The sequence below is a fragment of the Megalobrama amblycephala genome, linkage group LG14 (genome assembly GCF_018812025.1).
Source record: "Megalobrama amblycephala isolate DHTTF-2021 linkage group LG14, ASM1881202v1, whole genome shotgun sequence".
Lineage (NCBI taxonomy): Eukaryota > Metazoa > Chordata > Actinopteri > Cypriniformes > Xenocyprididae > Megalobrama > Megalobrama amblycephala.
The window spans coordinates 49,795,271-49,808,092 of NC_063057.1; the positions used below are offsets into that span (position 1 = coordinate 49,795,271).

Here is a 12,822-nt window from a genome sequence, read left to right on the forward strand (position 1 = left end):
AACCCGAATACACGGACGAAGAACTAAGAGTGATGGAAGAAGCTCCTACACAGCAGCAACCGCTGTCACAAGCAGCGTCACTGCGGAGTCGTGAACGCGGATTGACAATAGACCCGGAAGAGAAGACAATGCCGAATAAAGTCATAGTTTTTGTTATTTTTGGACCAAAATGTATTTTCGATGCTTCAACAAATTCTAACTAACCCACTGATGTCACATGGACTACTTTGATGATGTTTTTATTACCTTTCTGGACATGGACAGTATACCGTACATACACTTTCAATGGAGGGACAGAAAGCTCTCGGACTATATCTAAAATATCTTAAACTGTGTTCCGAAGATGAACAGAGGTCTTACCGGTTTGGAATGACATGAGGGTGAGTCATTAATGACATAATTTTCATTTTTGGGTGAACTAACCCTTTAAATCATTATTCACGGAAAATCTTGACTTCCATCGTTGAGTTGGATCTTTTCAATAAATTAGTTAATCGCAAAACCAATCTGAATAATTTCAGATTCTAAAGATCAACTCACTGGTTTTTAGTGAATAACTTACATATTGGTCAGCTGCTCACAGGATATTCTTCTAAACCTTTCATGTTCTTAAAAACCTTTCCACAAATGAGTTTATGAGCTTGGAGTGACATAAGGACGAGTAAATAATGAAATTTACTTTTATGTGAACTAATCTTTTAAAGCCACAATGGGTATTTTTCTGCGGAAACCTGCATCGCAGTCTGTTTGTTTGTGAGCCCAGCATGACAATATAGACTCGAGCAAAGGCTGTTGCCTTAGAAGTGGGACTTCCTGCTTGGCTGAGAATGATGGAAGACTGAGGGAGTGTTGCTAGTATAACAGAATTTACACAGTGCTTTAAAATAGAACTTACTCATCTCTCTGTGATTGACTAACCAGCAAGATTCAGTCAAAGTAGTCTTCAATGTCAATATTAGGATTAAGAAGCTCTTCGCCATATCGGGACAAGTCCATTTGGTTGAGAATGAGGTTTTCGAAGGTTTCCTCCAGATCCGTCTCTCCGATTAGGACGGCCCCCACCATTCGGCCCCCAGTCAGAACCACCTTCACATACTCATGCCCTTTTGTACAGCGCACAAGAAGCTCATGGTCTTGACCCAAACCCTGAGCATTAAACTTGCCTAGCAAAACCACCTAAAATAAAAAATAAACAACAGACATTAAATGTGTGCAAAATTTATAGAGGGTATGCACTGATGTCAATTTCCAGCTGGAACACGCCCCCTCAGCCAGACTGAGTGACAAAAGAGCCTGCTGCATGACTGGATTTAATAGGGTAAACTGCGAAAACATGAGTAGAACAAATGATTATCAAATTAAACTAAAGGTTGGACTCGATAGTGGTCCTTACAACTTACTAAAGATCCAGCAAAGGATATTGACATGCAGTCAGGAATTGTTTCCTGACATTTATATGTACCTTTCGAAGCCAGGGAAATACATAGAGCAAATTTGCCTTTGACTGTGAACGCTTTATATAAATACAATATAGGTGGCTCTAAATCCAGGTGATCAATTCTAAAACTTGTATAGTTTTTGTCAGTGTTTATTTAAAAACACCCAATTATGCAGAAGATAAGATAAAAAAAAAATTAAGTTAAATATTTAAATTGATTTAATTGAGTTCTCAATACAATATAGATTGATTTTACCCCAAAATTCAACATATTGACACAAAATGATAACTAGAAATCCACGTTTTGTTGCCTGAAGTGCAGTTAATTCTGTGAATTGCATCGATCTATTTGCTTCTCTTTTCTGTAGCTTCTGGCAGTCTGTAAAAATATACCTGTTTTCTTGTCAAATCTATTTTGTACAGTCAATTGCAAAGCTCTTTCCCATTTTAGAAGTATTTTGTGTGTTTTTCGTGGCATTCACGCTGAAAACCAATGCTGCCACTCAGTGGGTGTAACTGCAGGGATGTCATGTGCATACCCTTTATTGTCAAAACTATGAAACTTACAAAACTAGACTTTCCCCAACTTCCTAGGTTATGTACGATAGACTGTAGACTGATTTTCATGTGAAGGACTTGGGTTGTTTTTGCCAGGAAAATCAAAAGGATGAAGTTTACACATGCTTACAAGAGTCTCTCTTCTGTTCAATGACACATGAAACAAATGCTTATGCAATGTTCAGGACAATGCCAAAAGAGCTAGTCTATGCTGTAATGTCAATGTGGCATGCATGCAAATTTCTTTTTTAGCAAAGAATGAAAAAGCAAAAGAATGAATTTGCTTTTTTAGCAAAAGAATGAATTTGCTGTGAGTATATCAGAGCCTAGAATCACATTCAGTCTCTCATTACATGTACACGAGTGTGAGCAAGAGCAATAAGTTGCTGGCTGCAGTTCACTGTGTGGCCACCGGTGTCACTAATAACAAGGGTTTCTGAATTCCACATATAGCCTTTAATGCATTATCATATTAATATTTTACACATATTTTAACATTTGACATTTTAAATATTAAAATATTTATGTGCTAGTATATTCTGCTTCATTATAATCTATAGATTCAAATTCAGGGATGCAATGTGAATCTTTAAGGTCTCCCTGCAGTTTTCCACCAAAAATAAACATTTGAAAGCAAAGAAATTAAGACAACCATAAATATTAGAATTGCAATTTTATTGGTGTTCTTTAAATTTTCTTTAATTATTATTATTATTATTATTATTAAATACTTTTTTATTTTGTAGTACAAAAGTTGTATTACTGTAAAAAGTTTGTCTTAATGTTTTTTTTTTATTGGTTTCATTTTTAGAACTTAAGATAAAAATAAGTAGAGTTTTAAGAGAAAAAAAGTAGAGTTTTTCTCTGCCTTTTTTAAACTTGCATCTTTACCACATTTTTTACTCCTGATGAGTTTGCATCTCCAATATTAATTTCCAAATTCAGTTTCCTCTGTGTAAATTTCTTTGAATTGTAATAAAATTTCTTCGAATTGTAATTAAATTTCTTCTGTCACTCCATTTCTGACTCAAATTCTGAATACTCAAATTCTGAATTTTCAGGCCTTTAAACAATATCTGAAATTTCTTCAAAAAGGGAGTTACAAACAAGAAAATAACACATTTTTGTAGAAATAGACATAAACAGAAGTACTCGCCTTGTAGTTGAAGAACTTGGTGATGTGTGAGAACAGCTCAAAGCAGAAGTCCAGCTCTATGGGCTCCTCCAGCACATCTGCAGCCATACAACGTGCCGCGTACCAGCCCATTTGACGCGCCTGAGTCCACAATCGCATCTTCACATAACAGGAGAGATGACTTAGAAAGTTCATCCTCAGTGCATTACAATAATTTTTTTTTTTTTTTTTTTTAAATCACTGACCCAGAATTGTAACCACTGTGTCTATAACAAGTATCGGGTATAGGTATAGTGTGTGTTCTCATGTCACAAAAAGATCAAAAGTATGAGATGAAATGCACTAATACAGTAAGTGAGGATGTGCAGTTGTACCTGTTGCCAGAGAGCACTGGGCTCCCAGCCTGCAGTACATACATCACCAGCCGCATACACATCCTGTTCGGACGTCCGCATATGATCATCCACTCTTAAACCATGATCTGCTGCCAGCTCAAACTGGAATGGGAAAATATTAAATGCATAAGGGATACAATAAAGATTGAATTCTGGTAAATTGGGCCACTTCTTACTATTCATTTTATTGTGACAAGTAGCTCAATTTGCATAAAATTACCCTACAAAGGTGTAAAATATACCTCGCTTTACATGGCATGTACGATATGCTATTTCTTAGGGATACACTGACAATGTCAATAAGCCAATAATTCAAATTCTATAGTATTTTGTCTAAATAAATGAAAATAAAACACATAAAATGTAAAAAATGTAATTATTAGTGTTTTTAAAGATTTTAAATAATTAAATCTTTAAAAACATTAATAATTACATTTAAATAAAATAAAATAATTTTAAATAATTTTTTTTTCAATAAAATCCAAAATTGACCAATAAGGATCATTAAAAAAAAAAAAAAACATTTACTAATTAAAGATTTTTATATGATAACTTTTTTTTTTTTTTTTTAATACATAAAATTGAAAAGTGAAATAAATGTGTCAATTCAGATATTTATTTTACATTGTTGCCATGGAGAAAAGGATCAGTGTTCGGCACGACACCTGTTGCGCTGACAACAAAATCACAGCCATAAACTTTCCCATTGGTTAACTGGACATAAGCTGGCCACATCCCTATGGAAAGTTAAAAAAATGGTTTTAGTTATTTTATTTTAGCTGTAAAGCACTGAGGTTTCATATTTGCTTAACAGAATGATTAATTTTAGAATAACCTAATTCAGATTTCTTTGTTCTGAGTTTAGACTGCAAAAACTCCTGTTGGGTGAAGATCTCATCAACCTCACACTCATATTCTATATGGACTCCACTGGAACTCTGGGAAATGAAGAAAAAAAAATTAATTAAGTGACAAGAGATCATTTAAAAAAAAAATAAAATAAAAATTTAAACAAACCTGCTCTGCTCCTTTTAATTCAATCCCTTCATGCCAATCTGGGCCTAAAGCACTGCCAAGCTCTCCTGAAGTCCCACTGTAGCCTGTTGTAAAAAATACATGAGCAAATTTGACTGAATTAATATTTTCATTACCTTTTGATCGGCTGGGAATAACTGGAAATATTGTGGGTTTTGAAGAAAGTTGAAGATGTGAACAGAAGAAGACTTTTTATAATTAAATTAATTGAATTTTATTAATTGTATAATTTTTAATATTATTATTATAAAATGTGCAAAATAGCCGTGTATAATGAGTATGTGACTTTTGACTGACTGGTAGTGTACATGCTGTATAATATACAAACATATCATCTGAGGCTCTGAGCATAATGGGAATCTAATTAAAACTTGTCATTTTATTGACAAAAGTAGTTTATTTCGCCTAAATTTACCCTGCAAAGCAGGAAAATATACCTTGTTTTGCATGCCATGTATGATATGCTGTTTATTAGGAGTGTAAAGACAATACCAATAAGCCAATAAATAAGATTTTATAATTTTGTCTAAGGGGGCATTTACACGACTAAAAACTTTTTATGGGTTTTGGCTGTTCATTTACACGACAATGTTGTCGTCTGTACACGAAAAATGCAAAAGAAAACCTTTTCACTAAACATACTCTCAATAAATGAAAAACTAAACACGGAAAATTAAAATCTATCAGTTTAAATGTTGAAAAAAGTGAATTTAAGTAAAACAGTATAGTATGTTCATTACAGTATATAACATTTATTTTGAGATTTTCTAAAGACTGCATTTAAAAGTGTGATTAAATGTAATTATTAGTGTTTTTAAAAAGATTAACTTTAAGTGAACATTTTATTAAATCATATTAATTTAATTCCAAGTAATACTTTTTAATTAATATTTTATTAGTGAAAAAACAAGCTTTCCCCTTTTTTTTCCCTTTACTTTATTACAGTAGCACTTGCTTTCCATCAAAACTGGCAGAAGAGGGCAGCAGTGCATTTTGTGTGTGTGTAAAGCAGTGTGTAATGTGAATTCATACCTCCGGTCTTGTCAGTAGTGTAGCGTGATCTCTTGCATGGCAAAGACCTGTCTTTCTTTTCAGCCTCCAGTGAGGGAATGAGAAACTGAGCAGCTCCTGCATCAAAGAATGTGTTTCCTATGGCTTTATCCTTTATAGCCCAGATAACCTCACAACCCTCTACTTCATACCTACAGGAACAGATAGCAAATACTATAGAAGATCCATCTCAATAAATCTCTATTATCATTTGGACCTAGTCTTCCTAGACATCCTTTAATTATTAACATTTTCCACAATATTGATAGAAAAATCAGCAAAATATAAACAGTTTCAAGCATTTAATCAGAACCCTTTAGAATTAATAATTTGGGTTGATACAGATACTTACACTAATTCTAATGCGATTCCTCCATTGCCGATGACAACTATCCGTTTAGCCTTTGATAAGCGCTTTTGAAACTCCTGTAAAAATAGCATCAAAACAGGTTATTGTTTTTTTTTTTTTCTAATAAATAACCATCTAAATAATTCTGCATCACACTCATGTTTGTTGACACCTCAGAGTTATATTCATAACTATATAGACAAAAGTACTGGGACACCTGACCATTACACCAAAAGGGACTGTAATGACATCGTATTCTACATACACAGACATTAATTTGTAGTTGGCACCCCCATTTGCAGCTATTACAGTAGTTTTAACTCTTCTGGTAAGGCTTTTTTGAAGTGTTTCTCTGGGAATTTTTTTTTGCCCATTCATCCAGTAGAGCATTTGTGAGGTCAGGCACTGATGTTGGACGGGAAGGCCTGGCTCGTAACCTCTGTTCCAGTTCATCCCAAAGGTGTTTGATGGGGTTGAGGTCAGGGCCAGTCAAGTTCTTCCACACCAAACTCATCCAACCATGTCTTTTTGGACCTTGCTTTGTGCACTGGGGCACAGAAAAACTGTTCCCACAAAGTTGGAAGCAGAGCATTGTGCAAAATGTCTTGGTATGCTGAAGCACTGTAAGTAAGTGGCCTAGCCCAACCCCTGAAAAAAAGACCCATACCTTTTTCCCACCTCCACCAAACTTTACAGTTGGCAAAATGCAGTAAGGCAAGTAACGCTCTCCTGGCATCAACCAATCCCAGACTCGCCCATCAGACTGCCAAACAGAGTAGTGTGATTCGTCACTCCACAGAACATGTTTCCACTGCTCCAGAGTCCAGTGGCGGCGTGCTTTACACCACTCCATCCGACACTTGGCATTGTACTTGGTGATGTGAGGCTTGCATGTAGCTGCTCGGCCATGGAAACAGTAGAAGTTTGGAACTCTTCAGCTAAGGAATCAGCAGAGCATTGGCGACTTTTACGCAGCAAGCACCCCAACACTCAGTGACAGGTTCGCTCTGTGACTTGACGTGGTCTTCCGCTTTGTGGCCGAACTGCTGCTGTTCCTAAACATTTCCACTTTCCAATAATACCACTTACATTTGGCTGTAGAATATCTAGCTGGGATGACATTTCATAAACTGACTTCTTCATTAATCATTTTTTTTTCACAAATATTTTGTAAATGCAGACTGGCTAGGTGCTTGAATTTACACACTCAATTGGTCTGAATAAAACGCCTGTATCCAATAATTAAGAGGTGCGTCCCAATATTTTTGTCCATATAGTGTATGTTCATTATTAATGAGCTCCAGTGTACCTGAGCACTGTCTGTGTCTCGTATGCCCAGCACATGAGGTTTGTCTTGAATAAGAAGCTTGGGTCTGCCTCCACTGCAGAGACACACCTTTTTATAATGGAACGTCTGGCCATTCTCTGCTTGTAAAAGCTGCAAAAATTGAGAGCGCGATTTAAAATTACATTTTGAATATGGAAAAAGAAACAAAGTGTATATTTTAAGTTAACATACATGTTCCTTAGCTCGCAGGAGTTTGACTGCAGACTGTACAACTGTCAGATTGGGATACTTTTCTTCTAAAACCCTGGATGGCTGTTCCTCAATATCGAATTCTTCCAAGGTCTTCGACACCTACATGGAAAAAGGAAGATAACTTTTTTTTTTTATTCAATATAAAGATTATTGGCTCAGAAATAAATTAGTTTATCATAAACGTTTGTCAGTACATTTGCTAGTACATTTTAACCATTTCAATGAAAACAGAAATAATTATGAAATTACACATAAACATTTACTTAAGTATTACTTAATTTGGTAAAAAAGCACTCTTAAGTGCATTTAATATAAATTTAAACTATAATACATCTTAATTTAATTGTCAATAACATGAAATTAAGGGTACGAAAACATTACATTCATTTATGCATATTCTTTTAAAGTATATTATTTCATAATAAGTACTCTTTTTAAAAGTATGCTAAAGTGTACTTCTTTTTTACATAACGTAATTATTTAAGAGGTTCATGTTGAAGAAGTTTAATTTTTCCAGAATAAATAGTCAAAGTGCTGAAAGAAAGACACGCAAAGTCAATGTGAAATATCAAACCTGTTTAAAATTTGTAACCGTCTTCACTAAGGGAGAGGCTGTCAGAAGATAAACTTCATCTGATGGGAACTGCGATGCGATCTGCAAATGTTATGAAATTAGAAAGTTATCAAACAGACCAGCCATTGGATCAGTTATTGTTTTTGATGTGTTCATACCTGTTCTGCACATGTTACACCTGCGATTCCTCCACCTACGATGATAAACCTGACTTGTTTATCTGAAGCCATTGAACTTCAGCACGTCCAGACCTCCGTGTGAGGATACGAACTTATATCAGACTGAACGACACCACTATTGAACTGCTCGGTTCTTGACACCTTCTCGATATTTTGTGGTCTCTGTCTCTGCTAGAATCATATTAATCACTTAATAAGACATGTATAAAGAGCAACCTCGTTCCGACTATATTTAGACCGAATGGACTTCCGTGTTTACCTTCTTTCAGCTGACTACAGAAGGCGTTGAGGGTCAAACAGTATGCGCTACGATATACGAGGTACGTACTATAGATTCCTTTCCCGAAATCTGAATGCTTACTCTCTTAACTCACGCTTATTGATATTATAAAGATATTAAAATGTCAAAACCTGTCGTGGACAAATTTTAAACCTTTTTAGCCTGTGTGAAAGCTGCTAAACCCTTGTGGGGAAAAATAGAAATGTGCTCAGTTGTATTGAATGTGCACTTGTAGTGTAGGCCTACTTTAATTTAAAAAAATATATTTAAAAAGATACTTGCAGATAAATATTAATTTAAAAAAATGCCACTTAAGTGTTCTTAAAGAGAGTAGGCCACACTTTCATGAATGTTTCTTAAAACAAACAAAAAAAGTTTCTTAAATCATTAGGTAGGCCTATGTTTTTATACTCTTGTCATGCTTTTAAAAGTACACTTATTTTGATGTATTGACTAGTAGTGTACTAAAGCACATGTAAAGTAGGCCTACTTAATTATAATTTTAACTGTAGTGTGTTATTTGATATTACATTTAAAGTTAACAGCTTATATTTTAAATATATAAAATAGTAACATAATTAAAAATGTGTAATTTTTTTTTTAAATATATAATATACAAGCTTCAATACAAATGATATTTAATTATATTTTAGTTTATCGTTTAATTTTTGTCAGTGCAAAACAGCAGCATATTTTATCCATTTCAAAGACAACAGAAATAATTATGATGTTGCATAAACATGTACTTGAGTATTACTTAAGTTGGTCAAAAAGCACAATAGCTCGACCAACTACATTTTTTATAAAAAAAAAAAAACTAAATACATTTTAATTCAATAAATAACATGCTATTCAGTGTATAAAATTATTACATTCGGTTTGCATTTAAAGTTTATTATTTCCATACTAAGTATTATTTTTAAAAGTATGCAAAAGCGTACTTCTTTTTAACAAGAGACAATAATTTATTGTAAACTTCTGGTTACGTTTTGATCAGCACTGATGCCACTAGCTGAGTGCTGCAGGTAATTACATATAGCCGTGACCAGTATAAAATGGAATACATGTAATGTCCTCGGATTTTTATGTCTGTAGAGTGTTGCTTTCATGAGTCACAGACTGAAAATAAACCTCAAGTGTCAAATGTGTCAAAACAAGTGAAACAATATCAGAATAACATACACAGACTCGGAAGTGTTATTTGAATTACTGCATGCACTGGCATGCCCCTTAAATGCTGATATGTTGATAATGTTGATATGCCCCTTAGACATGTTAAAACATTGCCCCAAATGTGGAACATCAACCCCCTTATTTGATCCACACAGAAACAGCTGCCCCTGGACATGAGGATAACTTAAGTTCACTGGACAGGAGAGTTCATATGGTAATAATCTCTTCTCGGAATATGCCAGAGTTTTTCTAACCTAATGAACTGTATGTGTGGCATGCTGTTGTTTATTCTTTAGGCTAATCTTCCATTGTAACTGCACTTACTGCATGTCATTTTCACCAACTTTAAACTCAAAAAGTTGCTACATTAAGTACATCACTCACAACTATAGAAACACTCATTGATATAGGAGAAGAACTAGTGCTGTCTTTAATTCAGTCTTTTCAATGTAAAAGTCTTCACTACTGACTGACACACTCATAAAGACAGTCTAATGCGTAATAATGTAACTTCTGTTTCTGTTCACGGTTAGGGACTATTTTTTCGGGCAGAAGGAAGGCTTTTAGTGAAAGTTTTCTTAATGAAAGTTGCATACATATTTTTGGCTTTAATATTTGTATTGTGTGGTAACTGTTTTATAAAAGCAATAAGGTACTTGAGGCTAGTGCTGTATCGTGAATAAGTCACAGCTGAAGGGATTTCAGGCAGTCCTCTTCACATCGTGCCTAACAACGCCCTTCAGCCGTGACTCATTCACAATACAGCACAGCCTCTTGTACCGTATTGCTTACATATACACACTGACACATATACAAACTTTTATGTTAGACATGATTAATCGTGAATAATCAGTTTGACAGCACTAGAAAAAAACACAAGTATTTGCTGAAAATACAACATTAAGATGGTTTATGCTGGTTTGTTGCTGGCTTGGACCAGCATACGCTGCTCTTATGAAAAAGAACTGTGATTAATTGTATTCAGTGTGCACTTGTAGTGTACTTAAAATCTTAATAATCTGTAAAGTACTTGATTATAATTTTAACTGTAGTGTGCTATTTGATATTACAATTAAAGTTAATATATTTTAAATGACTCCTGTGATTCTGCAGTTGATATAGTAGTTTGGAGTATGTATGGATGTATGGAAGGATATTTTAAATTGTACTAAATTAATTGTACTAAATTGCAACTTCATCACATACTGTATGTGTAATTTCAAATATATTCACAAAAACTGATATACATATTTCAATAGAAATGACATTAAAGTATATTTTTTGCCATAAATGCTTGTCAGTACACTATAACCATATATCAAAGGCGAAGTTAGTCAGAAAACACTCTAAAGTTCAGCTAATTCCATGTAATATAAGTTTAATAAATAATAATTTGTTTGCACTTATATTAAAGTATATTACTATATTCTTTTAAAGCATGGGTGGGCAAACTTGGTCCTGAAGAGCCACTGTCCTGCAGAGTTTAGCTCCAACCCTAATCAAACACACCTGAACCAGCTAATCAATGTCTTCAGGATTACTAAAAGGCTACAAGCAGGTAAGATTTATCAGGGTTGGAACTAAACTTTGCAGGACAGTGACCATCCAGAGTTTGCCCATCCCTGTTTTAAAGGATATTTTTTTCTGTCATAGGTATTCTTTTTAAAGGTATGCTAAAGTGTACTTCTTCTTAAAATGCTGGTTAAATTAGTTAGAAGTCCTGGTAAAGACACCAGAATCCAGAACACAACATGATGGTGATCAACAGTGCTGGTCAACAGGAATGAGATTTATTTACTATTATAAAAATACTTTGCTAATAAGAAACATATGAGATAAAGGTGGTACTTCTATATATATATATATATATATATATATATATATATATATATATATATATATATATATAAAACAGTTCTGAAAGTAAAACTTAAAAAAAAAAATCCACTAAGAAATCAGGCACGAGATATGAAACATCAGTTGCACTGGACAAAATGACACACTATTAACTAACTTTCCATTGGACTAATTAAAAAGTACAAGTTAATTATCCAGATGAAATGAGTCACACTTGAACTCAAGCTCTCCTCTCCTCTCTGTCTAGTCTGTGTACGTAATGGATCTGATGGCCCTGTATGTCAGCCATATTAACTGCACTGAACAGAGGCTGTAGCCTTTAACCTCTTTGTGGACACCCACGTCATTATGACAGATATATCAACCGCCAAATTATCCGTGACCAGAGCCAATCCTATTATTTCCTGTTATATTAATACAGGAAACACCCTCGCTGTTTGATACACTTAGATCAGAATAGAAATTATGTCACACTGGGGCAAGAACATTTTTCGTACAACGTCAGGATAATTAGGAAGTTGATTCTAAGAGGAAATGATATGAAGTGCTTCAGTGTTGTATTTGCTCACATGTGGATTCTCATGAAAAGGCCATATTTCACCCCAAAATCGAAAGAAAAATTAATATTATATTTTATTTAAAGAAAATGAAGCATATATTTAAGAATGTTAACATTGTGAAATAATTTTAAATGCACATTTACTCTAATTCTCTAATGTGTCTTTTGAGGTGTTAAATATATTTTGAGGTGACAAACTAGAAATATATATATATATATATATATATATATATATATATATATATATATATATATATATATATCCATCTTATGAATGGGAAAGGGAAATTTTCATTGGGCCTTACCTGTCCATCTCTGTTGCTGATGATGCATCAGCCATTATGTGAAATGCCACTGACATATTTTTCGGCTGATTGATTCATATGTATTGCAGGTGGCCCTTCCACATATTTTATTTATTTCTGTCTCAATAATATCTTTTTATTAGAGCAACCACAGAATGTGTGTGACTGCTCACACCAGTTGACATTCACCATCAAAAAGAAGAAAAATGAACAGAATATTCTATGTTATTGCCAGTTCAAACATGTGGACAAAATGATATTCACTGATGATGACAGAGATGTTTTTTTAGAGTTGGCTATCATATTGAAACGGGTGTCAAAGGAGAAGACATTTTCACACTACTTTTTTGTGCATTTTATTTTATTTTTTATTTCTAATATCTCTGACATGTCCA

At 34.0% G+C, this 12,822-nt stretch overlaps 1 protein-coding gene across 1 annotated transcript; it reads right to left on the reverse strand.

The window, feature by feature from the left end:
* Positions 1–895: 895 nt before the first annotated feature.
* On the reverse strand, positions 896–8,556 carry pyroxd1 (pyridine nucleotide-disulphide oxidoreductase domain 1). The gene is made up of 12 exons (XM_048156470.1): positions 8,233–8,556; positions 8,075–8,155; positions 7,480–7,599; positions 7,270–7,398; positions 5,964–6,037; positions 5,594–5,763; positions 4,544–4,626; positions 4,362–4,464; positions 4,151–4,263; positions 3,506–3,628; positions 3,153–3,290; positions 896–1,176 (listed from the first exon to the last, which is right to left on the reverse strand). The coding sequence occupies exons 1-12, from the start codon at positions 8,302–8,304 to the stop codon at positions 928–930; spliced, it is 1,455 nt and encodes a 484-aa protein (XP_048012427.1). The 5' UTR covers positions 8,305–8,556; the 3' UTR covers positions 896–927.
* Positions 8,557–12,822: the final 4,266 nt, after the last annotated feature.